Source organism: Pipistrellus kuhlii, unplaced genomic scaffold, assembly GCF_014108245.1.
Source record: "Pipistrellus kuhlii isolate mPipKuh1 unplaced genomic scaffold, mPipKuh1.p scaffold_m20_p_108, whole genome shotgun sequence".
Taxonomy (NCBI): domain Eukaryota; kingdom Metazoa; phylum Chordata; class Mammalia; order Chiroptera; family Vespertilionidae; genus Pipistrellus; species Pipistrellus kuhlii.
The window spans coordinates 377,501-403,140 of NW_023425414.1; the positions used below are offsets into that span (position 1 = coordinate 377,501).

Here is a 25,640-nt window from a genome sequence, read left to right on the forward strand (position 1 = left end):
TAAAGATCAAGCCCTGACCGGTTTGGCTCATTGGATAAGAGCATTGGCCTGTGGACTGAAGGGTCCCAGGTTTAATTCCGGTCAAGGGCATGTACCTTGGTTGCAGGCACATCCCCAGTAGGGGTGTGCAGGAGGCAGCTGGTCAATGTTTCTCTCTCACTGATATTTCTGACTCTGTTCCTCTCCCTTGCTCTCTGCAAAAAAAAAAGCAATAAAATATATACTTTTTAAAAAAGTTGTAGCTGATATTTCTTCACATCTAAAGGGGGGAAAAAAGATTCTGTCATCAAAGTCAGCTCTGTACATTCTTACAATAAAGTAATTAACTTTCTCTGACTTATTTCACTTAGCACCATACCCTCCAGGTCCACCCATGTTGTCACAAATGATGTCTTCATTCTCTTTCATGGCCAACTAATATTCTCCATTGTGTAAACGTATCACATCTTCTTTATCTAGTCACCGACTGATGGACAATTAACTGTAATTGAAAAATTAAATTGCCACACACACACACACACACACACATGGAGTGGCCAGATTATTATGACCGCCCCATCAATACTTCGTTGGACCACAATTTGCCTTCAATACTGTGGTGATTCTTCTCGTTATGGACTCCATGAGATGTTGAAAGGTGATGTGAGGAGACACCATGCCTGATGGATAGCACTGTCTGGTCTGTGAGATTGGATGGTTGTGGAACCAGCTGCCTGATGGCTCTTTTAACTTCGTCCCACAAACGCTCCATTGGATGGAGATCTGGTGATTTCGGGGGCCACCTAAGCAAGGTAAAGTCTCCCTCATGCTCTTGAAACCACGCCTGCACAATACGAGCACCTTGGCATGGTCTTGTTGGAAGAAGCCATCTCCATTGGGATATGCCATTAACATGATAGGATGAACTTGATCAGCAACGATACTTAGGTATGTTGTGCTATTCAGACGTTGTTCCACATGAATTCAAGGGCCCAAATCATGCCAGGAAAACATGCCCCAAACCATAATACTGCCCTTGCCAGCTTGAAGGGTTGTACTCATGCATGTGGGGTGCATGCTTTCATGCTGTTTCCCCAAAATTCTCACTCTGCCATCCGCATGATGCAACTGGAAACGTGATTCATCGGACCACATGACTTTTTTCCAATGCTCGACTGTCCCATCCTTGTGTTCCTGTGCAAACTGGAGACGTTTTATCCCGGTAACTGCAGACAGCAAAGGTGTTCGAACAGGCCTTCGGCTTCCATATCCCCTACGATGCCGTGTACGGCTCATTTGCCTACAAACTATCAGGTGGTCATAATAACCTGGCCAATCAGTGTATATAAAAGCCTAAGCGACCGTTACAACTAGATAACAGAATGACCAGTTGACCAGTCATTATGATGATGCACTGACCACCAGGGGGCAGCTGCTCAATGCAGAAGCTACCCCTCCTGGTGGTCTGTGCACTCCCACAGCCAACCTCCTGATTGGCCCCAATAGCTGGCAGGCCAAGGAATGCCACCCGTGCATGAATTCATGCACCGGGCCTCTCGTATTTGGGTATGGATTAGGGATGCCTGAGAGAGTCTGCCTGGGTTCAGACACCAGTTCTGCCACTGACCAACTGTGTGTATGTGTGACTTCATCGAGTGGCGCCTGTTTCCACATCCATGGCCAGGTGTCGGGGTGGCCGAGTGCTCTCTGGGCCAGGAGGGAGCCCGAGGGTCACGTGGGAGGCACAGGGACTGAAGAGCCCTGAGGGCCTTCTGGGGGCGTTGGCAAAGGTGCTCGCAGCTGCAGGCCTGCCCCCACTCCCCGAGCCTCCAGCTGTATGAAGCGGGCGTGTCAAACAGAACCACCATCGAGCAATCACTCCTCAGCCCCACTCCCCTCAGCCCCAGGCCGCCACGGATCTGCTTTCCTGTCCCTGTGGATTTGCCCATTTTGGATATTTCATATAAATGGGGTCTTATATCAAAGCCCGAGGTTGGGCTCAGGAGATAGAGCTTTGGCCTGGGGACTGAAGGGTCTCAGGTTCGATCCCAGCCAAGGGCACATGCCCAGGTTGTGGGCTGGATCCCTAATAGGGGGCAAGCAGGAGGCAGCAGATCAGTGATTCTCTCCTTATTGATGTTTCTCTCTTTCTCTCTCTCTCTCTCTCTCTCTCTCTCTCTCTCTCTCTCTCTCTCTCTTCCTCTCTGAAATCAATAAAATGTATTTCAAAAGAATCTCTAGGGTCAGGCTCAGGAGCCTGAATTAAAAAAAAAAAAAAATCACTTACAAGCCCTGGCTGGGTAGCTCAATGGGTTAGAGCAGTGTTTCCCAAACTCCTCTCACGATGAGAACCACCTGGTGGAGTTGTTAAACTACAGATTCCTGAATCCCAACTAAGAAGTGCTAAACTAGAATTTTTGGGAACATATAGGTAAAATTGTATACTTAACTAGTGCTCTAAGCTAAATATACAATTTTACCTATATGTTCCTATATGTTCCCAAAAATTCTAGTTTAGCACTTCTTAGTTGGGATTCAGGAATCTGTAGTCTAACAACTCCACCAGGTGATTCTCATCATGAGTGAAGTTTGGGAAACACTGGGTTAGAGCATCGTCCAGATACCAAAGCTGCCGGCTGGATCCCCTGGTCAGAGCACATAGAAGAATCAACCAATGAATGCCTAAATACAATGAATGATATCTCTCTCTCTCTCTCTCTCTCTCTCTCTCTCTCTCTCTCTCTCTCTCCCTCCCCTCCCTCCCTCCCTCCCTCCCTCCCCTCCCTCCCTCCCTCCCCTCTCTCTCTCTCTCCCTCCCTCCCTCCCTCCCCCTCCCTCCCTTCCCCTCTCTCTCTCTCTCTCTCTCTCTCTCTCTCTCTCTCTCTCTCAAACCAATAAATAAAAAGTTGAAAAATTCGGTTAGATTCGGACTTCCACAGAACCCAGGTTGGAAACTGTCTCCTGTCCCTTCCGTCACCTCTTGTGAAATCCTTTCCTTCCCCTCCCCTTCTCTCTCCTCCAGCTCCTGTCTGCCGGCCCTCCTGCCTCTCACATCCACCCTCTGCTCTCTCCTGGCACTGTGTGGGGAGGGGCCTGGGGGCCCGGCACACCGCCCTCCCTGAGCCTGGGTGTCACTGGGGTTGGGATTAGAACCCAGCTTCCACATCACCTGGAGCCGCCAGCTGGAAGGGGCGGGGGAGCTGATGGCCGGCTCGGAGAAGAGGGAAGATGGCTCGGGGTGGGGTCTGTCCCCCGGAGCCCGCCCGAACCTGTCCCCGGCTCCCCTTCTCCAGGGAACCAGCCGTGACACCCCATTACTTACATGCCAGCAGCGTGAGGAAGCGCTGGTGGGGATTACTGGGCGCCCCACCCCGTGGTTTCCTGGTCCCCTTCCCTCAACCAGGAAACGGAATGGGCCGGGAGGAAGAGAGTTAAAAGCTGTGCCGGCCGCCAGTCCAAGGCAGAGGGACAGGCGGGCGGGCGGAGGGGAGGCATGCCAGGTGGCTGAGAAGCCAGGTGGACAGGGGAGCACTGACTGGCCGCAGGTGACAACACAGGCAGGTAGGCTGACAGAGATAACAGACACAGGCAGGCTGTACCGGCCAAGGGCACATGGAGCACCCAGCAGGCAGAGAGACAAGGTGAGGGGGGACAGCGGGAGGTGGGGAGAGAGGGGAAGGGGGCATTCCCTGTGCATGGAGCTGACCTTGGAAGGATGAGGGAGGAGGAAGAGAGAGAGGGAGGGGGGGGAAGGAGGAAGGGAGAGAGGGGGTTAGGGAATAGGGAGAGAGAGAGAAGGAGGGAGGGGGAAGAGAGGGAGGGATTGAGGGAGGGAGAGAGAGGGGTAGGGAGGGAGGACAAGGATAGAGCCATTTCTGAGAATCCCCCACCTTTTCCCAGAACCTGGAGGTGGCCAGCCATGGGGCCCAGCATTCTTGTGCTCCTGTGTGTTATTGGTGAGTTCCCCAGGAGGGAGGAGAGTCTCTCCCTTCCTCAAGAGGGGACCCCCATCTCTCCTTCTCAGCTCTGGCCTCCATTTACCTTCAGCTCCCATCCCAGGGCCCTCCCACCCTGCCCGCATCTCTTCATCCATTTCCCCTTTGTCTCTTCCTGCACACAGTCTCAGTTCTCTATCATCTATCTATCTGTCTGTCTATGAATCATCTATCTATCTGTCTATCATCTATCATCTATCACATATCTATCATCTATCATCTATCATCTATCATCTGTTTATCTATGAATCATCTATCATCCATCATCTGTCTAGCTAGCTATCATTAATCTACCTATCATCTACTTATCATCTATTTATCTATCACTATCTATCTATCATCTATGAATCATCTATCTATCATCTATGAATCATCTGTCTATCATCTTTCTATCTACCTATCATCTATCTATCATCTATCAGCACCTCTCTCTGTTTCCCTCTTCCTCTCTGTATCCCTTGGGGGTAGCACTGTCTTTTGCTCTCCATCCTGAGAAGTCTCCCTGTGCCTGGCTCGGTCTTCCTCTCGCCTCCTTCTCTCTCTGTGTCTCAGCATCTTCGTGTCTCTCCCTTCCTGTCTCTGACCCACAGCCTGTGCGGGCCTCTGACACCCTCTCTCTGGCCCGTACCCCCGTCCTCAGGGCTCGGCCATGGAGCCTCGGAGAAGATTTATAACGGCACGGAGTGCGACCCTCACTCGCAGCCCTGGCAGGTGGGGCTGTTTGAAGGTGCCAACCTGCGCTGTGGGGGGGTCCTCATTGACCGGAGGTGGGTCCTCACGGCTGCCCACTGCAGCGGCAGGTAAGCCCCCTCCCCCAGCCTGGCTCCCTCCTGGAGGGGGCCGAGGAGGGCGATGGGGAGGGAGTGTCAGGGAGAAAGGAGATGGTCCTGCAACCAAGGTACATACATGCCCCTGACCGGAATTGAACCCGGGACCCTTCAGTCCGCAGGCCGACACTCTATCCACTGAGCCAAACTGGTTTTGGCACATTTTTGATTCTTAGAAGAATATTTCCAGTAGGACATGATCTCACTCATCTAGGGGAAATGGTGAACAACATAGACTGATGAACAGGAACAGACCCAGAGACAAGGAGCCATGGGTCAGACTGCTGGACCTCAAAGGGAGGGTGGAGATAAAAGGGAGAGATCAACCAAAGGACTTGTGTGCATACATATGAGTCTAACCAGTGGTCAAGGACAGTAGTGGGGAGGGGGCATGAATGGGGAGGGGTGAGGGGTTGGAATGGAGGGTTGAGGACAGATATGTGATACCTTAATCAATAAAAAAATTAAAAAAAAAGAGCCAAAACCGGTTTGGCTCAGTGGATAGGGTGTCGGTCTGTGGACTAAAAGGTCCCAGGTTCGATTCCAGTCAAGGGCATGTACGTTGGTTGTGGGCACATCCCCAGTAGGGGGTGTGCAAGAGGCAGCTGATCGATGATTCTCTCTCATCGATGTTTCTAACTCTCTATCCCTCTCTCTTCCTCTCTGTAACAAATCAATAATATATATGTGTGTGTGTGTGTGTATATATATATATATATATATATATATATATATTTTTTTTTTAAGAGAGAGAATCAGAAGCGAACACAGATGCAGGAGCATGGGGTGGGGGACCGGGGTGATGGAGATAGAGACCAAGGGGCTGAGAGCCAGCACCTTAGAGAACAAGGGTGAATGAATGAGGGATGGAGATGATGATGAGTGGGAGTCAGGAGAGCTGAGCCTGTTGAGCCACCGTACGTGACCCCCCAGCAGGTACTGGGTGCGCCTGGGGGAGCACAGCCTCAGCCACCTGGACTGGACCGAGCAGATCCGGCGCAGCTACTTCTCCGTGACCCACCCCGGCTACAAGGGTGCACAGAGGAGCCACGAGCACGACCTGCGGCTCCTGAGGCTGGGCACCCCCGCCCGCCTGACCCGCAGCGTCCAGCCCCTGGCCCTGCCCACCTCCTGCGCCGCCGCTGGCACCGAATGCCACATCTCCGGCTGGGGCACCACCAACCGGCCGTGGAGTAAGCCGGCCCTGGCGTGGCGGGGGGAGGGGGGGGGGCGGGGGGGGGGGGAGGAGGGAGAGTCAAAATGGGCAAAAGTCTGGGTGTCGGGTGAGAGGGGGAAGGGTGGTCAAAGGGTCCAGAGGCAGGATGATAGTTTGGGGCTGGAGATCATGGTGGGTCAGGCCTTGAGTGTCTAAGTGGCTTAAGGGGTTGGATATGGAGTCAGAAGCCCTGGGTCAGGGGAGGGTGTGGTTAGAGGTCAGAGGTCAGAGTGCTGTGCTGCCGGGGATCATCTGACTGGAGCAAAAGTCATATCCTATCTAATAAAAGAGTAATGTGCAGATTGACTGTCACTCCAACACACAAGGTGGCTGCCCCCATGTGGACATAAGATGGCCACTACAAGATGGCCAGCAGGGGAGAGTAGTTGGGAGGGACTGGGCCTTCTAGGTAGGGCAGTTGGGGGCGATGAAGCCTGCAGTGGAGAGCAGTTGGGGGGAACCAGGCCTGTAGGGGAGGGCGGTTAGGGGTGACCAGGCCTGCAGGGGAGGACAGTTAGAAATGACCAGGCCTGCAGGGGAGGGCAGTTAGGGGTGACCAGGCTGGCAGGAGAGCAGTTAGGCATCAATCAGGCTGGCAGGGGAGTGGTTAGGGGGTGATCAGGCTGGCAGGCAGAAGCAGTTAGGGTTAATCAGGAAGGCAGCCAGGCGAGCAGTTGGGAGCCAGCAGTCCTGGAGTGTGAGAGGGCCTAAACAGGCAGTCAGACATCCCTCGAGGGGTCCCAGATTGGAGAGGGTGCAGGCTGGGCTGAGGGACACCCTCCCTTGCCCCCATGCACGAATCTCGTGCCCTGGGCCTCCAGTATAAAAAAGGATCAGGGGTTGGTCAACGTCATTGAAGAGTTGAGGCCAAAGGACCCACATGTTGCAGAAGCTGGCCACAGTCTCAGGATGGAGATTAGGGGTCATCCGTCTGGGACCAAAAGCCACAGTGTGTGGAGTGTGGAGGCAGGTCAGGGAGTCAGGGTTCAAATAACCTCGGACCAGAGGTCATCCTGGAGTAGAGACCAGCGACTTAGAGGAAGCAGAACTGAGGCTGAACTGTAAGGTGAAGACCAGGAATACAGGGTCAGGAGATAGAAGACATAAGGTCCAAGTTGGGAATCAAAAGATGATAATAAGCCTGAAGGTCGAAGGTCACACAGCACCTGAAACGAGAGGAGGAGGCCAGGTCCGGATTCACGGTATCTGTGGTCAGAGGCACACAGAGGGTCTAGCGTTAGGACACTCAATGTTAGAGGTTAAAGGTCCCGGAACTCCAATGGGCTGGGGTCAAAGGTCATGATGGTGTCAAGCCATCCATCGGAAGCCTGGAGGTTGGAGGGTTCCAGGGAAGGTCACAGGGAGGGGACAGGGCGTGGTTGTGGACTCGAGAGGAGGGACCAGAGAGCTTCCTTGAGAGGAGGGACCAGCAGCATCCATTTTCCTCCCCCAGGCCCATTCCCAGACAAACTGCAGTGCCTCAACATCTCCATCGTCTCCAGCGCCATTTGCCGAGCCGTGTTCCCCGGGAGAATCACAGACAACATGGTGTGTGCAGGCGGCAACATGGGAAAGGATGCCTGCCAGGTAAGCAGTGCAGGGATGGGGAGCAGGGGGCGGAGGAGGGGGACGTGGGGAGGGTGAGTCAGGGAAAGGGGGTAGGGGACAGAGATGAGGTCAGGAAGAAGGGGAGGCCCAGCAGGAGGGAGGGGGACAGAACAGGAGGAAGAGCCAGGGAATGGAGGACAGAGAGAGGGGGAGGGGGAGTCAGGGAAAGGAGGTAGGGGGTAGAGATGAGGTCAGGAAGAAGGGGAGGTACAGCAGGAGGGAGGGGGAAGGACAGGAGGAAGAGCCAGGGAACGGAGGACAGAGAGAGGGCGGGTGGGCAGAGAGAAGAGAGGCAGATGGGGGAGAATGAAGGAGCAGCGGGATGTGGGGCGCTCAGGTAGGTAACCTACGCCCTCCCCAGTTCTGAGTCTTCCCCACACCTTCCTCCTCCTTCGGTTGATACTGGCCCAGGTGAGAGATTCCAGGATGGAGGCAGGAGAGGGGGTGGGGGCGCTCTCAGCCTCACAGTCTGCCTGCCTTGCCCTCTTGGGTCCTCCAGAGAGAAGGTCTGCCGCACCCAACCAGCCAGGGCCCCAGCCTACTGCCCTTCAGAGAGCTCTTTATGGAGTCCCGCCCTCCTTTGCTGCGATTGGTTGTTGGTGCCCTGCTCTCTTCCCTCATTGGTCAGGGCCCTTGCCATTGTTCTTAAGGGGACTCTCTACCCTTTGGGGAGTTCTCAGCCTCACATTCTGCTTACCTTGCCCTCTTGGGTCCTCCAGAGAGAAGGCCTGCCCCACCCTACTGGCCAAGGGCCCCAGCCTCCTGCCCTTCAGAGGACTCTTTATGGAGTCCCGCCCTCCTTTGCTCCGATTGGTTGTGGGTGCCCACACCCTCTTCCCTCATTGGTCAGGGCCCCTGCCATTGTTCTCTACCCTGTGTGGAGACCCGCCCACCTTCCCTGAGTCTGGGAACAGTGTGTTCTTTCCTGTTATCAGTCCTGGCTCTTGTCCCTCCTCCGGCACTGGGCCATGCTCTTTCTCTGGCCACCAAGTTTGGAAGCACTGTCCTCAAGGCCCAGACATGGGCTGGGGAGAGGACAAATGCAACAGGATTGCTCCCCTGTTCAGGCCTTTGCTCCTTTCCCCCCCGCTTCTCCTTCCAGGGTGACTCCGGCGGCCCCCTGGTGTGCAGAGGCGTCCTTCAGGGCCTGGTGTCCTGGGGATCCGTGGGGCCCTGCGGCCAAGAAGGCATCCCGGGAGTCTACACCAACATCTGCAAATATGTGGACTGGATCCTGGGGGTCATCAAGAACAACTGAGGGCTCCCTCTACCTCCCCCCCTCCCCGCCCCGCTCCTCGGTTTGGGGGGCCGCTCTGACCCCCCGGAGGGGCCAATCCCCCCCGCCGCCCTCCATCATCAATCCTCAGCTCTCACTCTTCTTGGTCTGGGACATCTCCTCCCCAGAACTCCCACCTCCAGCCAGCCCCCTCCGAAGACCCTCGGTTCGGGGAGGAGGGAGTGTGGGACCCCTTGGAATAAATATGATTCGCCCAGGGGTGGTGTGTGTCTGTCTGTCTGACTGTCTGTCTGTAGGGAGGGCTCCTTCCTTCCTCTCCTCACTGGTGTAGCAATGGGGATCTCTAATGCGGAGGGTTTTCCCACAGGAATGGAGAAGAACACGTTACTTATAACAATAAAAATAAGGGACCTTTTCGGACACCACAGGAACCAAGCCCTTGTAAGCTTTTCAAGGGCTCATACGCATAAGGACCTGAAAAAAAGGGAGGTGGGGAGGGACTTACTGGTTGCAAAATAGCAAACCACAACTGTGAAATCAAAATCCGTGACCATCGAATTAAACGCCCATAAAATGTAATATCCTCCCCAACCAGCCAATGGCAACTTGCTTCTGCTGGAGTTAAGCACACGTTCTATTATTTTATTTATTTATTTATTTATTTATTTTTATTTTATTTTTTTTACAGAGAGGAAGGGAGAGGGATAGAGAGTTAGACACCTCAATGATGAGAGAGAAACATCGATCAGCTGCCTTCCGCAAACCAAGGCACATGCCTTTGGCCGGCATCGAACCTGAGACCCTTCAGCCCGCAGGCCAAGGCTCTATCCACCGAGCCACACCGGCGAGGGCCACACGTTCTATTATTTAACGACTGCATGTGGCCTGTGGGTTTGTTTTGGAGGGCGGGGTGCAGGCAGCCCCGGAAGGCCAGGGGACCCAGCCTATGTCTTTGAATGTGTCCTGCCCAGCCCCTTGGGGTCTGTCCTCAAGGCCTTTCTGGGAGGTGCAGGGAGAACTTGTCTGGAAGAGGAATTTGAGGTGTGATCCTGACGGCCGTGGGAACACGGGCTGAGAGAGAACCTTCTGTCCTTGGCTCTCTGGAACTCCTCATCCCAATCCCCCCAAGGCAGGGCCGTCCTGTCCCCCACTCCACACACACACACACACACACACACACATACACACACACACCCCTCAGGGACACAGATGAAGAAACTGAGCCTCGCTGGGGTGGAGTCCCCGGTCCCACGTCAGCGCGCTAAGCCAGAGGCAGAGCCGCGGTCCGGGGCCAGGGCTGGCTGCTGGCAGCACCCAGGCCTACCTGGCAATCCTGCTCCGCATCTGGTTAGAGGAGCGGGGAGGGCACGACAGGAAGCAGATCGGCCCGATAAACACAAGCCCAGAGACGTCGGGGATTGTCTCTCGACTCTGCCCACCTGGAAACCGAGGTGGCTGGGGTCTGGGAAGGCGTCGGACCCAGGTCACACAGCCAGTAAGTACCACAGCTGGATGCCGAGGCCCCTGGGGCTAGGGGGTTCCCCATGGACTCAGACTCGGTGTGGAGAGAAGGGGGTGGGATGGGTGCAGAGGGAAGGGGGAGGGGGCACAGAGGAGCTCTCATTTCCCATTTCTCGGGCCTTGACTCCCACAGGCCCCGACCTGCCTCCCCCACCCTCCTGTCCTGCCCCTGCGCCTGGCAACAGCCCCGCCTCTGGGACGCCCCAGTTCCCCCTTGCCTTGGAATGGAGAAAGGGAGGGGCCCAAAGGAGGCCAGGGGCCCATGGGGGCTCGAGCTGCGGGGAGGGAGGGGCGGACCCAGGAGGAGATGAGGCAGAAGAGGGTTAGGAGGCAGAGGGAGGGGAAGGGAAAGACGGACAGAGGGAGGGAGGGAGGCAGCCAGAGGCAGGCTCCAAGGACAGAGCCTGGGAGATGCAAACAGGGACAGAGGGAGACAGAAAGCCACAGACACGGGAGAGACGACAGAATTACAGAGAGGTGGCCGGCGACAGGGGAGGGGAGAGAGACTTGGAGCCCCAGGGCAGGAGGCAGGTGGGAGGCAGGTGGGCAGGTGGATGGACGGGCCTGCCGGAGGAACCCTGAGCAGCCAGCAGAGAGAAGAGGGGCTTAGGAGGTGACAGTGGCGGGCAGGCGGGCGGCATCAGCACCCAGGCCCTGCGCCTCGTCTGGGTAGGGGCCCCCCCCTGACATACACCCCGCCCCCAAGGCAGTAAGGCAGGGCTGGGAGGCCCAGTCATCCGGGCCACCCCCTACAGCTGCCAGCCTGCCCCAGCCTGTCACAGCTGCCACCACCACCACCACCGCCACCACCACCACCGCGGGTCCCCGGAGCCCCAGCTCCAGAGCCTGTGAGTCTGGGAGGGGAAAGAAGGCCCGGCATCCAGGTGGTACCAGGCAGACAGGGAGCACCAGGCCTCCTGGTTTGGCCACTGTTTCTCCCTCTGCTCTGTCCTAGGCTTGGGGGCCGGGCAGGGGGAGGCGGGGAGGAGGGCCTCTCTGTTTCTCTCTCTGCCTCTCCCACTGGCCGCCACCGCCAACCTCCTCTGTGACTTCTGGCCTCTGTCCCAGCCTCTGTCCCTGAGTCCGGCCCTCCACCTCTGCCCCCGTTGGCCAGGGCAGCTGAGGACATGGGCTCTTCCTGGGACCAGCCCCTCCCAGCTCCATCCAGGGCCCTTCCAAGAGGCTGGGGTGCAGCAGGGCAGGGTCCCCAAACATCATCTCTGGCCAAGGACCCCCATCCTGCACTCCCAGGAAAGCCTGTGAAGGGTTCATGTCCCCTTGGGGGTGGTTCCTGAATGGTGCCAGGTCCCTTTGCCCTCCTGCCCCAAGCTGTTGGGGCCCGGCCAGCTCTCCAGCGGGCAGGGAGAAGGAGGGTAGGGTGCAGAGGACCCAGAAGGACCCAGAGGACCCAGCCTATGTCTTCAAATCCTACAAAGGGAACCTTGGGGGGTTCAGAGGTCAAGGTGAAACCAGGCAAAGCCTCCTGGGGCCGCCAGCAGCTGCTATCTGAGATCTGGCCCCTCCAAGGCCACCTCCAGAGATTCATGACAAGGCCGGGGTGCTGTGAGGGACAGACCGAGGGGATCCTTCTCGCCCTGCTGTTTCTCCCCCGGGGCCCGTCAGGGCAGGCGAGGGAGAGGGGGATGGGCAGGACCCAGCCCGCAGTCCCCCCATGGGCTCTCCCCTTGCTTCCAGAAGCACCTGGGGCCTGCCGTCCTCCCTCGCCCTGTGCCAGGCCATGACGATTCTGCCATTACTCGTGCTTGCTCTGGTGACAGGTACGGTGGGCGATGGGGAAGGGCAAGGGACCTCTCCTACTCCAACCTCCAGGGGTCCCCCCCCCCCCAACCCTCTCCATGTCTAGAATAACCCAGAGGGCATCCGCATGGGTCTATGAGCCAGAATGAGACCTTGGTCACCCCCTTTATTTTATTTTTAAAATATATTTTATTGATTTTTTTTCTACAGAGAGGAAGAGAGAGGGATAGAGAGTTAGAAACACCGATGAGAGAGAAACATCCATCAGCTGTCTCCTGCACACCCGCTACTGGGGATGTGCCCGCAACCAAGGTGCATGCCCTTGACCGGGAATTGAACTGGGGACCCTTCAGTCCACAGGCCGGCGTGCTATAACACTGAGCCAAACCGGTTTCGGCTGACACTCCCTTTATGTGCTAGAATGGGGAGAGGTCCAGGAGGGCCCCAAGGGAGGGGCCAGGGCCTCGGGGCTGGAGTGGGAGGCAAAGAGCTTAGGACAGTGGCTATTGGCCAACTGCCATGTCAATCATCCAAGGCCCGGCCTGTCCATACAGTGCATCTCAGCGGGACACCAGGTGGGGTGGAGTGGGCCCAGACACAGCCCCCCATCCCTCTCTCCTGGGAGTCCTCTCATGCCTGAGCCCCCTCTTTTGCCCCCACCCCCTCCAGGGCATGTAGGGGGAGAGACGAGGATCATCAAGGGGTACGAGTGTCCTCCTCATTCCCAGCCCTGGCAGGTGGTTCTGTACCAGAAGACACGCATGCTCTGCGGGGCAACCCTCGTCGCCCCCAAATGGCTCCTGACAGCGGCTCACTGCCTCAAGCCGTGGGTGCGGGGGCCGGGGCGGGGCCGGGAGGGGGCTGGGGAGGGGCTTGGTGGAGGGGGGGAGCATGTGCATGGGGTGAGAAAGGTTGAGGGGAGATGGGTACAGAGGCGTTGGTGATGGGGAGCCCCTGGGGATTGGGGCGGGAAGAATGGACAGCATTGGAACTGGGATGGAGTTGGGGATGGGGCCGGGTGCTGGGTGCTGGGTGGGGATGTACTTTGGAAGGGGCTCCGACGGGACCCAGGGGTAAGGTGACCAGACGTCCCGCTTTTGGCGGGACAGTCTCGATTTTTAACAATTCGTCCCGCGTCCCGCAAAGTTTAAAAAAAGTCCCGATTTTTTGGAAAGAATGCACGACAAGCTAGGGAACGGCGGGAGAACTGAAAAAGAACATACGGTTTTCGGCCGCCATGTGGCTATTTAGCCAGGATAGGAGTTGTTACGTTATTTTTGTTAATTTTATAATGTTAAACTTTAATCTTGACAAATAACTGTTGAGGACTGATTACCGAGAACTGCTTATCAAAGTTCGCATTGTTGACCAGTTGTTAGAATTCACTCAAATGAGAAATATGCCAAAGAATAAAATAATACTATACATAATGTTTTTTATTTATTATATTTATAAATAGTACTTATGTTGAAATTTAAAAAAATATATATTACAATACCATTTTTGCATTCTCTGAAAATTTTTGTTGCTCCATAGAGACCAAGATTTTCATCAAGAATCCCCTCCCCCCCCCCAATCAATGGTGTCCCGCTTTACCAATGTTAAAATCTGGGCACCTTACCCAAGGGTGAGGTTGGAAGTGGAGGTGTGGTCCTTCACTCCCCTCTGTCTCTCCCCCTGCAACCCCCCCCACCCCGAAACCCCATGCCTCTGGCCCCACCTCCCATCTCTCCTCCTCCTTCCACCTCTGACTGTGCCCTCTCCCCCCTCAGCCAGTACATAGTGCACCTGGGGATGCACAGCCTGCAGCGGCACGACGGCTGGGAGCAGACCCGGAGGGCCACCGAGTCCTTCCCGCACCCCGACTTCAATAACAGCGTCCCCAACAAGGACCACCGCAACGACATCATGCTGGTGAAGATGGCATCCCCGGTCGTCATCACCTGGGCCGTGCGGCCCCTCCGGCTGTCCTCCCGCTGTGTGGCCCCGGGCACCCGCTGCCTCATCTCCGGCTGGGGCACCACCTCCAGCCCCCAGTGTAGGAGCTTCACGGGGCTGGGGGGGGGGGGGAGGGGGTGTGGGGGGGTCACCACTGAGGAAGGTAGGGGAGAGACCAGAAGAGTCTTAGTGATCAAAGAGGGTCCTACCTTTTGGGGTGGGGTTCAAGACAGAGGAGGGGGTTGGAATGAGGGAGGAGGGGGTTGGGGATGAGGGAGGAGGGGGTTGGGGATGAGGCTGGAGTTAAGGGTGAGAACAAAGATGGGGGTTAGGGTGAAACATGGAGTTGGGGCCTGCATGGGTCCCATGATCCAAGAGGGGGCTACCTTTTGGTGGGATCAGGTAGGATCAGGTGAAAGGAGACGTGGGAAGTCAGGGCCTAGGAATGGGCTGGAGACAGGTGTTTGGGGCCTTCGACTCAGACAGAGGTGCAGTCCCAGGCCCACACTTGCTGTTTGCCCTAGGACCATAGGCAAGCGGGCCTCACCTCTGTCAACCTTGGTTTTCTCTATAAGATGAGAAACGGCCAAAACCGGTTTGGCTCAGTGGATAGAGCGTCGGCCTGCGGACTGAAAGGTTCCAGGTTCGATTCTGATCAAGGGCATGTAGCATGGTTGAGAGTACATCTCCAGTAGGGAGGGTGCAGGAGGCAGCTGAGCGATGATTCTCTCTCATTGATGTTTCTAACCCTCTATCCTTCTCTCTTTCTCTCTGTAAAAAGTCAATAAAATATATTTTAAAAAATAATAATAATAAAATAAAATGAGAACCCACTCACACCCACTCACCCACCAGAGGTCCTGTGTCTAGAGCAGCGAGGATGTTACTGCGGGCTGTCAGAGAGCACAGGGACGGGGCACGGAGCCAGGCGGCTCTCCTGTTCCACACCCCTCCCTGCCGTTTCCACAGTGCACCTGCCCCACAGCTTGCGATGTGCCAACATCACCATCATCGACCACAGGGAGTGTGAGAACGCCTACTCGGGCAACATCACGGACACCATGGTGTGCGCCAGCGTGCGGGAGGAAGGCAAGGACTCCTGCCAGGTCAGAGGGCAGGGCCTGGGTCTCCGGCCTCTGCCGTGTCTTCATCGGCACCCGCCACCCCCACCTCTCCCCTAACGGCACACTCTGCACCTTCCCCTCTCCCAGTCCCATCCTAGTTTTACCATCACCCTCTGCTCACGCCTTCTGTAGCCCCAAATCCATCTCCAGCTCCCTATGCCCACCCCAACCATGCCGAAATCCATTTTCTTTCTTTTTTTAAAAAAAATATATATTTTATTAATTTTTTACAGAGAGGAAGAGAGAGGGATAGAGAGTTAGAAACATCGATGAGAGAGAATCATGGATGAACTGCCTTTTGCACACCCCCTACTGGGGATGTGCCCGCAACCAAAGTACATGCCCTTGACCGGAATCACACCTGGGACCTTTCAGTCTGCAGGCCGACGCTATATCCACTGAGCCAAACCGGTTTTTGGCAGTTTTCTTTTTCTTTAAATATGCTTTTATTGATTTCAGAGAGGAAGGAAGGGAGAAAGAGAGAGGGAGAGAAATATCAATGATGAGAGAGAACCATGGATGGGCTGCCTCCTGCACACCCCACACCGGGGATCAAACCCACCACCTGGGAATAGAACCATGACCTCCTGGTTCGTCGATGGATGCTCAACCACTGAGCCATGCCAGTCGAACCCCAACTCCACTTTCTACCCACAACCCCCATCTTTGTTCTCACCCATAACTCCACCCTCATCCCAAACCCCTTCCTCCATGGTCTTTATTTGACCGTCTATTTGGATGCTGGATATAGTGATCTTGATCTCAAATCCTTGCTTTCCATTACCTTGAGTACTTCATGCCATTCCCTTCTGGCCTGTAGAGTTTCTGATGAGAAATCATGTGCCAGCCTTATGGGAACTCCTTTGTAGGTAACAGTTTTCTTTTCTCTTGCTGCCTTTAAGATTCTCTCTTTGCACCGAAGCTGGTTTGGCTCAGTGGTAGAGCATCGGACTGTGAACTGAAAGGTCCCAGGTTCGATTCCGGTCAAGGGCATGTACATTGGTTTCGGGCACATCCCCGGTAGGGGGTGTGCAAGAGGCAGCTGGCCAATGTTTTTCTCTCATCGACATTTCTAGCTCTCTCTCTCTCTCTCTCTCTCTTCCTCTCTGTTAAAAATCAATAAAATATATATTTTTTAAAAAAGATTCTGTCTAATTGTTGGGATTTTAATTATGATGTGTCTTGGCTTGGGTCTGTTTGGGTTCTTCTTGCTTGGGGTTCTCTGTGCCTGCCGAATTTGTGTGACTTTTTCTTTTACCAGGTTAGGGAAGTTTTCTACCTTAATTTCTTTAAACACCTTCTTTATTCATTTCTCCCTTTCTGCCTCTTATGGCACACCTACTATTCTAATATTGTTACATTTCACAGTCTCCACCACACGAACCCCACCCCACCCCCACCCCCCACCTCTCCCTGACCCCGCACCCAGCACTTTCCCCTCCCTCGAGGCCCCTCATTCCCGCTGACGGGTTTTCTCTCTCCCGGTCCCCAGGGTGATTCCGGAGGCCCTCTGGTCTGCAATGGGTCTCTCCAAGGCATCATCTCGTGGGGCCAGGACCCGTGTGCCGTCAGCAGGAAGCCTGGGGTCTACACCAAGGTCTGCAAATACGTGGACTGGATTCACGAGACGATGAAGAACAACTAGCTGGCACCAGCTCGCCAGCCTCACCCCCCACATCCCGTCCGTGTGTGCGTGCGTGGTGATGTGCCGCCTGTTCCTTCTGCTCCTCACGAAGCCTGGGCCTGGGCCCGGACCCCTTCCCTCGTCCTCTGGGCTTCCTCGGCCGGATCGATGCCAACGCACAATAAGCAACTTGTCCGAGCGAACGAGAACGGAATTCATGAATGTGGGACTCTGGGGGTGATGACGGGGTAGCTGTTTGGTTCATGGTTGTATGTATCCCCCCTCATCCCAAAGACAGTTCCTGGCACACGATTTCAATAAATATCTAGGACATCGATGGCTCTCCTGAGTGCTTCACTGGGTGCCAGACCCCGGTCCAAGGGCTTTTACATGCACAAATGAACATAACCCTGCACCAATGCCTAAGGGGGTCGAGCTATTATTATTATTATTATTATTACTACTACTACTAGAGGCCCAGTGCACGAAATTCGTGCATGGACGGGGGTCCCTCAGCCCAGCCTTTACCGTCTCGCAATCGGACATCCCTCTTGCAATCCAGGACTGCTGGCTCCTAACTGCTTGCCTGCCTGCCTGCCTGCCTGCCTGATCACCCCTAACCACTCTGCCTGCCTGTCTGATCACCCCTAACTGCTCTGCCTGCCTGCCTGATCACCCCTAACCGCCTCTGCCTCAGCCCACCGCTGCTGTGGCTTTGTCTGGAAGGCCATCCAGAATGACGTCTGGAAGGTCGTTTGGCTGTCAGTTCTAATTAGCACATCACACTTTTATTATTATAGATTATTACACCTATTTCGCAGATGAGGAGACTGAGGCACAGTGAAATGAAGTCACTGGCTCATGGTCACACGGCCAGCAAGTAGAAAAGCCGGGAGTCTGAAACCAGGGTGATTTCCTCACGGAGCCCTACTGCCTCTTGTCTCCTTAGCTGTCACGCCGCTTACGCCTCGGACCCCAGCACGTGAGGCGGGTCTGCGTGCCCACAGTGAACACTGGGCAAAAGGGAGCTCTCGTTGCTTTGTTTCCAACCTCCGTGAGAGGTCGCAGGCCAATCGTTCGCCCCGTGGTTGGCAAACCGCGGCCCTCGAGCCACAGGTGGCTCTTTGGCCCCTTGAGTGTGGCTCTTCCACAAAACACCACGGCCTGGGCGGTCTATGCTGAAGAAGCGGCGTTAGAAGAAGTTTACGTTTAAAAAAATTGGCTCTCCAAAGAAATTCCAGTCGTTGCACTGTGGGTATGTGGCTCTGTGGACTCATGAGTTTGCCGACCACTGCGCTGGCCACTAACCACATGCGGCTTTAAAAAAATACGTTTTCTTTTCTCTTTCTTTTTTAATATATTTTATCGATTTTTTTACAGAGAGGAAGAGAGAGGGATAGAGAGTTGGAAACATTGATGATAGAGAAACATCGATCAGCTGCCTCCTGCATACCCCGTACTGGGGATGTACCCACAACCAAGGTACATGCCCTTGACTGGAATCGAACCTGGGACCTTTCAGTCCGCAGGCTGTCGCTCTATCCACTGAGCCAAACCGATTTCGTTTTCGTGGATTTTTAGAGAGTTGGGAAGGGAGGGAGCTGGAAACATCCTTGAGAGAGAGAGAGAGACACTGATCCGGTGCCCCCTACAAGGCCCCAAATGGGGATGGGGATGGAGCCTGACTGGGAATCGAACCAGCGACCACTGAGCCACGCCAGCTGGGTGTGACTCTACATGAAAATCATATGAAACCAGAAGTGCCATTCTTCCGTCCCATGGGACACGCCGGACGGGTGGCCGGTGGCCGCCTGGGTGGGCAGCACCCACGGAGCACCGTGTGGCCACAGGAAGTTCGCCTGGAGGACGCTGAGCAGAGCGGAAGGAACTTGCTCCTCTGGAACTGGAGAAGCTGCTGGATCTGAACAGCCCAGTGCTACTGGGCTCTTTCCCAGGGTTCTGCTCTCCTGGCAGGGGTGGGAGGTGGCCAGCACCAGGAGGAAGCGCCCGGAGCCGGAACAGGGGCCTCCCGGTTGTTAGGCGGACTCACTGGTGACCTCCCCTGAGTCACGGCCCTCTCGGAGCCTCCCAGCCCTCACCCCGAAAGGAGGAAGCTGGCTGCAGGGCTGTGGGCACCCCTCGCAGCCTCTTGTGGTGATTCACAGGCCTGCCTGTCAGGAAGGCGTGAAGGGACCACACATGGGGATGACGGAGAGTGCCCGCCTGCCTGCCTCCCTCCCTCCCGCAGCACACGGGCTCCGTCACTAAGGCACAGACCAACCACCGCTCTGGCTTTGGGGCAGAGGATGGGGGAAATGGGGGTTGGGGGGTGGACTCCAGCACAGAGCACCCCTCTGGGCCTTGTCTCCACCTCCTCGCCCCTTTGTCTCCCCATTTTCCTTTTCCTGTTTTGATCCTTTTGAGTGTCTGTCTCTGTGGCTCCTACTCTGTCCTTCAAGCCTCTCTTATCTCTGCCTCCGTCTCCCCCCGGCCACCTGCTGGCTTTTCTGACGTGGTTGCCCAGGTATGCGTTTCCCTGTTTATTTATTTTTTTCCCAGGTCTCCCTGTTTGTTTATTGTCCCCAGGTCTGTGTCTCCTTGTGTGTTTTCTCTTCTGCTCTCTGTCACTCCTCTCGAACCCGCGCTCCCAGGCCACCCTCTCTCCCCATGTGAGAAAGACTCCTTGGAACAAGGAGACCGGGGGGGGGGGGGGGGGGGGGGGGGGGGAGAGAACACCCCCAAGGAAGCCAGGACCCCCCCAAAAAGGGGGTGTTTGGGGTGGTGGGAGAAGCCCGTGTCCCGGCCCCTCCCAGGACAGGAATCTGAGGCCCAGGTGGAATGCCAGCCGCGCCCACGGAATAATTAGGGAGAGGGAAAGGGAGGGGGCCAGGCCCGGGGGCAGGGTGGGGAAGTTTCCGGGCTCTCAGAGGTTAAAAGGGAAGGCCAGGCCAGGGGTCCCTGGGCAGAGGATCCAGCGGCCCACAGGACCAGCAGGAACAGTTCTGGGTCACCACCTCCTCCTTCTCCTCCTCCTCCACCACCTCCTCCTCCTCCTTCACGACAGCCAGGTAAGCTCAGGTGCACGCCACTCTGGTTCGGGACCCCAAACCCCGGGCCAGAGCCCTGCTGGAGCCTGGTTTCCCTCCAGACCCCCCCAGCCTCACGGGGAAGGAGGTGCAGGGCAGCCCCGCCAGGAGGGCGCTCCCCGAGGCACAGGAGGAGCATCATTAAGATAATTGTGCCCATGACCGCTGCCCGCGCGGGATGGCCCCTCCGCCTGCCCCTTGGGTTATGGGGGGCAGGCTGGGGGGATGGGGGCAGGCTGGAGGGGATGGAGGCAGGCTAGGAGGGATGGGGGGCAGGCTGAGGTTATGGGGGGGCAGGCTGGGGGGATAAGGGGCAGGCTGAGGTTATGGGGGGCGGAATGGGGATGAGGGTCTTTGTTAGGGCACCTGTTTTAACCAGCCTCCTCCCCAAACCCCCCAACCCCAGCCCAGGTCCTGGCCATGAGACCCCAGCACCTGCACCTCCACCTCCCCGCCGCCCCGGGCGCCCGGGCCCCGGCCCAGCTGCTGCTGCTGCTGCCGCTGCTGATGGCGCAACTATGGGGTGAGGCGGGGGTCAGGAGGCACCGGGACGGGGCTCTCCCCGCCCACCCCCACCCCCATTCCCACCCCCACCCCCATCCCCGCATCCGCTCCCCTCCACCCCCACCCCACCCCCGGGCCGGGGACCCCGCGCGCAGCCAGCCGTCCTGAGCAGCCCCCCGCCCCCAGCCCCAGCCGCGCCCCCAGGTCTAGCTCTGCCGGGGATGCCCCGCCCCACAGGCCGCCCGCATCCACACCAACCCCCACCCCCTTTCCTTCCCGCGCCCTCTCCTCGCCCCCAATTTCCCCAGGTGGGGTGCGCTCCTCCCGTCCCCTCACCCTGGCTCTGTCCAGTCCCGGTCCCCCTCCTCCCTCCGCCCTGTTGGGTCCCCAATCTGGCCTTAGCCCCCCCTCCCCACCCCCTGCTCCTGCCCGATTCGCTATTCCCACGCCTTATACCCCCGCACTCTGCGCTCCCCGGGTCCGAGCCCCGCCCCCTCCGCCCCTCCCTGCCCCTCCAGACCCATCCCAACCCGCCAGGTGCCCTGTCTCCATCCTCCCGCCCCCGCCTCCTTCCCCTTCCACGTCCCTTTCCTTCCCGCCACTTCCATCAGGGTTCCCGCGTCACCCCCGCATTCCCCGCGCCCCCCAATTTCTACTTTCTCCCGGGTTCTACCTGCGCCCCCTCTAGCCACCCCCCATCCCCTGCTCTGTCCCGTCCTGGCCGCGGCTCGGACCCCAGACCCAGCCCTTGCCCGCCCTGCGCCGCCGGCTGCTCTGATCGCCCTCTCCTCTTTCCCCCCACCCCCAGCTGCAGGGGCTGTGCCCCCCCAGAACGCCACGGCTCTGGAGCTCCAGGCCGCAGGCGCCCCGTGCGCGCGCGGCTCGCAGCCCTGGCAGGTGTCCCTGTTCCGCGGCCTCGCGTTCCACTGCGCGGGGGTCCTGGTGGCCCCGAGCTGGGTGCTCACGGCCGCGCACTGCGGGGGCGACAGGTAGGGAGCGGGCTCCCCCGGACGGCGCGGGGGTGGCGGTGGAGGCAGACCCGAGGGAGGGGGCGGGGGACCCGGGGTGCATTGGAGGGTCTGGTGCTGTCCCGGCTGCGCGCGGGGTCAGGCCGAGCTGGGCTGCGCAGTGGCCGCCAGGGGGCAGTGCGGTCCTCGGCATCTCGGGGCCCATCCATCACCTCCCTACACCAGAGTCCTTCCCACCCGGTTCCATTCAGGTGTAGAGAGCTGCATGCAGCAGACAGCGGCCAATGATTTAGCACTAAAAGAAACTGTTCATTTCATGAGTCCCTGTGGAGGGAGGCAGGAAGGTGGGGTCAGGGACCCTCCCATGTCCCCAGTTCTTTTCTTCGACTCACTCCTCCTCCCTCAGACCCAGGAGTCCAGGCCCCCAGCCCTCCACCCTCAGACCCAGGGGTCCAGGCCCCCAGCCCTCCACCCTCAGACCCAGGAGTCCAGGCCCCCAGCCCTCCTCCCTCAGACCCAGGGGTCCAGGCCCCAAGACCCTCCTCCCTCAGACCCAGGGGTCCAGGCCCCCAGCCCCTCCTCCTTCAGACCCAGGCGTCCAGCCCACTGCCTGTGCCTCCTTCCCAGGGACTCAGAGTCCTGTTTCCGTCTCACAGAGGCTCTGCCTCCCTGTGGCTCTTCTCTCCCCAGGCCGCTGTGGGCTCGCGTTGGGGACGACCACCTGCTGCTCCTGCAGGGCGAGCAGCTCCGCAGAACCACGCGCGCCATCGTGCACCCCAAGTACCAGCACGGCTCAGGCCCCATCCTGCCCAGGCGCACGGATGAGCACGACCTCATGCTGCTGAAGCTGGCCCGGCCGGCCGTGCTCGGGCCGCGAATCCAGACCCTGCGCATGCCCTACCGCTGCGCCCAGCCTGGCGACCAGTGCCAGGTGGCTGGCTGGGGCACCACGGCCCACCGGAGAGGCAAGTGCTGGGGCCCTGTATCCTGGGCAAGAGGGGCCTGGGGGCGGGGCTCCTGGGTCTGAGGGAGGAGAGGCTGGGGGCCTGGACTCCTGGGTCTGAGGGAGGAGGGGCTGGGGGCCTGGACCCCTGGGTCTGAGGGAGGAGGGGCTGGGGGCCTGGACCCCTGGGTCTGAGGGAGGAGGGGCTGGGGGCCTGGGCTCCTGGGTCTGAGGGAGGAGGGGCTGGGGGCCCGGGATGGGAACAGTCTGGGTGTGTGGACTCCAGGCCCGGAATCACTGGGGCTGGACCCAGGAGAACCCATTGTTCTCTCCCATCAGTGAGGTACAACAAGGGCCTGAGCTGCTCCGGGGTCACCATCCTGAGCCCCCGGGAGTGTGAGGTCTTCTACCCGGGCGTGGTCACCAGCAACATGATGTGCGCGGGCCTGGACCAAGGCCAGGACCCCTGCCAGGTAGGGCCTGGGAGGGGAGGGCCTGAACCCCTGAGTCTGAGGGAAGAGGGGCTGGAGTCCTGGCTCCTGGGTCTGAGGAGGAAGTGAACAGAGGGAGGTGATGGGGGAGCAGAGGGTCTGCCCTCATCCCCAACCCCCCAGACCCTCATCATCCCCACGCCCCACACGCCCCACACGCCCCACCCCCACCTCAGCCTCATCCCTGTCAGCGAAACTTGGTCCAAACCTATATGCAAATTTTATGGGTTTATCGGAGCCAAAACTTTGAGGACATGCCAGAAAGGGAGACCGCCGTGGAAATCGGGACTTTTTAACAACACCACGGGATGCGGGACGAATGGTTAAAAATCGGGACTGCGGGACGTCTGGTCACCTTATTGTAGATGCATGAGAAGGATGGGCAGGCTTTGAGGAAGGTGAAGATGGGTGTCTTTCTTTGCTGAGGAAGCTGTAGGCCTGGGACAGGACCACCCGCGATGGCCTGCCCAGTTAGCCACTGGTGATCCGTCCATCCTATGAGGTTTCTTGCAGTCTCCATGTCGGTCGGCCTGCCCTATAGCCACCCCTGAGCTGGTCAGGTTTATGCCACAGCCCCCTTTTTGTTCACATCCTCACGTCCCACCCTATCTCCTTGAGCCCATCTTTTTTAAATTTTAATTTAATTTATTTTTAAAATATATTTTATTGATTCTTTACAGAGAGGAAGGGAGAGGGACAGAGAGCTAGAAACATTGATGAGAGAGAAACATCGACCAGCTGCCTCCTGCACACCCCCTACCAGGGTTGTGCCCGCAACCAATATACATGCCCTTGACAGGAATCGAACCCGGGACCTTTCAGTCGGCAGCCTGACACTCTGTCCACTGAGCCAAACCAGTTTCGGCAAGCCCATCTTTTTCTAAAATAAATTTTTTATTGATTTCAGGGAGAGAGAGGGAGAGAGAGATGGAAACATCCATGGTGAGACAGAATCACTGGCTGGCTGCCTCTTGCACGCCCCCTACTGGGGATCGAGCCCACAACCCAGGCACGTGCCCTTGACCGGAATCGAACCCGGGACCCTTCTGTCCACAGGCCAAAGCTCTAGCCACTGAGCCAAACTGGCTAGGGCTGGGCCCATCTTCTTACGTCCAATGCTGACCCCAGGCCTGCCCCCTTCCCAGGCCATCCTGAACTTCAGCCAATCCTAACCCCCCACCCCATCTCTCTCTATAATTCTGTCTCCACCCCCTTCCCTGTCAGGAGCTAGAATCTCAGCTCCATCACACCTCCATTCTCACTTCTGGATCCAACATCCATAGCCCACGATCAAAGCCACGCCTTCCCACCCCACTTTATTTTTAAAAATATATATACATTGACTGGCCAGATTATTATGATCTTTGAACGCATAATAATCTGGCCACTCAGTATATATATAGACACATATATAGGCCTGGTGCATGCATTTATGCATGGGTGGGGTCCGGCCAGCCTGGCCATGGGGAGGGGACATGGGCGGTTGGCCAGCCTGCCTGCTGGTTGAACTCCTGGTCGAAGGGACAATTGGCATATTAGCCTTTTATTATATAGGATAGACACTGAGTGGCCAGAATGCGTTCAGAGATCATCATAATGTGGTCACTCAGTGTATATATTGATTTCAGAGAGGAAGGGAGAGGAAGAGAGAGAAACAGCAACGATGGGAGAGAATCAGAGAATCATTGAGCGGCTGCCTCCTGCACGCCCCCTCCTGGGGATCAAGCCTGCAACCCGGGCACGTGCCCTTGACTGGAATTGAACCCAGGACCTTTCAGTCCACAGGCCCATGCTCCAGCCACGGAGCCAAACCTGCTAGGGCCCCACCCCACTTTCTACCCAGTGCCAGCCCCACCCCAACCTCCTCTCTATCCCAGCCTCTTTCTCCCCCACCACGACCGCAGTCTCCCTCACACTGGTGTATGTATCCGACCTCTCCTCCCTCTTCTCTCCCCAGAGTGACTCCGGGGGTCCCCTGGTCTGCGATGAGACCCTGCAGGGCATCCTGTCCTGGGGCGTTTACCCCTGCGGCTCTGCCCAGCACCCGGCCGTCTACACGCAGATCTGCAAATACACCTCCTGGATCGAGAAAACCATCCGCTCCAACTGACCCCGCCGCTCCTTCCCCATCTCACATCCTTCCTGACCCGAGACACCTTCCCCGTCTCACACATCCTCCCTGTACAGTCGCTGGATGGTCCCCCCTCGCCCCACCCAAAGCTCTGCCACCCATCCTCTCCTCTCTCCCCCTCCTCCTCCTCCCTGCTGGAGTGCAGGAAGCGGGAGCCCGAGAGAGAGAGAGAGAGAGAGAGAGAGAGAGAGAGAGAGAGAGAGAGAGAGAGAGAGGGGCCAGGAAGCCAGCCTCTGAGAGGTTCTCTGCTTCTCTGCTGTGTGACCTCAGGCAAGCCAGAGACCTCTCTGGGCTCCCGTGTCCACCTGGGACATGAAGACAAAGAAGTGCCTACCTCATAGACGTGTTGTGAGGAGACCGGGACACAGCGTGTGTATCCATGTGTAGATCACGATGGTCATTCTCAGTAAAGCATGACACAGCATGTGGCGGCGGTACGATCCGTGAACAGGTCCTGGTGACAACGTGTGTGACTCTGGGTTGTGGAGAGAAAAGCACAGGGGTAGTCCCCAATCCTATTTGTTCCACCCTCCTTCCCCCCCACACACACATCCCAGGTGTCCCCATTCCTCAGGGCTGATGGGAACGTCACATGGCCCACTCCCCTCAGAAGTTCTGTGAAACACCTTCCCACCCTCCCAACCATTTCCTTCCCCCCCCTTCCATTATGTCCCACACCTGGGTCCAACC

The 25,640-nt window shown here is 57.3% G+C and overlaps 3 protein-coding genes across 9 annotated transcripts; all 3 read left to right on the forward strand.

The window, feature by feature from the left end:
• The first annotated feature begins 3,317 nt into the window (after nt 1–3,317).
• KLK12 (kallikrein related peptidase 12) lies at nt 3,318–8,952 on the forward strand. 2 transcript variants are annotated; one of them, XM_036430392.2, is made up of 6 exons: nt 3,318–3,620; nt 3,880–3,935; nt 4,615–4,774; nt 5,738–5,994; nt 7,471–7,604; nt 8,728–8,952. In XM_036430392.2, exons 1-6 carry the CDS (start codon nt 3,592–3,594, stop codon nt 8,881–8,883), a joined length of 792 nt encoding a protein of 263 aa, XP_036286285.1. In that variant the 5' UTR covers nt 3,318–3,591; the 3' UTR covers nt 8,884–8,952. The 2 variants fall into 2 exon arrangements, with proteins under 2 accessions (XP_036286285.1, XP_036286284.1); XM_036430391.2 differs by having other exon boundaries at nt 3,462–3,620; nt 5,735–5,994.
• A 1,104-nt stretch (nt 8,953–10,056) lies between these two features.
• KLK11 (kallikrein related peptidase 11) lies at nt 10,057–17,161 on the forward strand. Of its 6 annotated transcripts, none has more exons than XM_045578886.1 (6): nt 10,057–10,357; nt 11,146–11,231; nt 12,079–12,161; nt 13,914–14,179; nt 15,049–15,185; nt 16,696–17,161. In XM_045578886.1, the coding sequence occupies exons 1-6, from the start codon at nt 10,072–10,074 to the stop codon at nt 16,846–16,848; spliced, it is 1,011 nt and encodes a 336-aa protein (XP_045434842.1). In that variant the 5' UTR covers nt 10,057–10,071; the 3' UTR covers nt 16,849–17,161. The 6 variants fall into 6 exon arrangements, with proteins under 6 accessions (XP_045434842.1, XP_045434841.1, XP_036286271.1 ...); XM_045578885.1 differs by lacking the exon at nt 12,079–12,161 and adding an exon at nt 12,870–12,967; XM_036430380.1 differs by lacking the exon at nt 11,146–11,231 and adding an exon at nt 12,811–12,967 and having other exon boundaries at nt 10,227–10,357.
• A 3,157-nt stretch (nt 17,162–20,318) lies between these two features.
• On the forward strand, nt 20,319–25,072 carry KLK10 (kallikrein related peptidase 10). The gene is made up of 6 exons (XM_036430382.2): nt 20,319–20,436; nt 21,226–21,406; nt 22,076–22,350; nt 22,668–22,801; nt 24,777–24,963; nt 25,000–25,072. The coding sequence occupies exons 1-5, from the start codon at nt 20,334–20,336 to the stop codon at nt 24,927–24,929; spliced, it is 846 nt and encodes a 281-aa protein (XP_036286275.1). The 5' UTR covers nt 20,319–20,333; the 3' UTR covers nt 24,930–24,963; nt 25,000–25,072.
• Nucleotides 25,073–25,640: the final 568 nt, after the last annotated feature.

Bases quoted from the DNA above. Each gene is read 5' to 3' on its own strand.
- KLK11 (XM_045578885.1), top strand. From the start codon at position 10,072: ATGAAGAAACTGAGCCTCGCTGGGGTGGAGTCCCCGGTCCCACGTCAG. The intron at 10,358-11,145 runs GTAAGTACCACA...TACAGCTGCCAG, and splicing joins GGACCCAGGTCACACAGCCA to CCTGCCCCAGCCTGTCACAG. The intron at 15,186-16,695 runs GTCAGAGGGCAG...CCCGGTCCCCAG, and splicing joins AAGGCAAGGACTCCTGCCAG to GGTGATTCCGGAGGCCCTCT.
- KLK12 (XM_036430391.2), top strand. From the start codon at position 3,592: ATGGAGCACCCAGCAGGCAGAGAGACAAG. The intron at 3,936-4,614 runs GTGAGTTCCCCA...CCCCGTCCTCAG, and splicing joins TGTGCTCCTGTGTGTTATTG to GGCTCGGCCATGGAGCCTCG. The intron at 4,775-5,734 runs GTAAGCCCCCTC...GTGACCCCCCAG, and splicing joins GCTGCCCACTGCAGCGGCAG to CAGGTACTGGGTGCGCCTGG.
- KLK10 (XM_036430382.2), top strand. From the start codon at position 20,334: ATGAGACCCCAGCACCTGCACCTCCACCTCCCCGCCGCCCCGGGCGCC. The intron at 20,437-21,225 runs GTGAGGCGGGGG...CCCCACCCCCAG, and splicing joins GCTGATGGCGCAACTATGGG to CTGCAGGGGCTGTGCCCCCC. The intron at 21,407-22,075 runs GTAGGGAGCGGG...TTCTCTCCCCAG, and splicing joins GCGCACTGCGGGGGCGACAG to GCCGCTGTGGGCTCGCGTTG.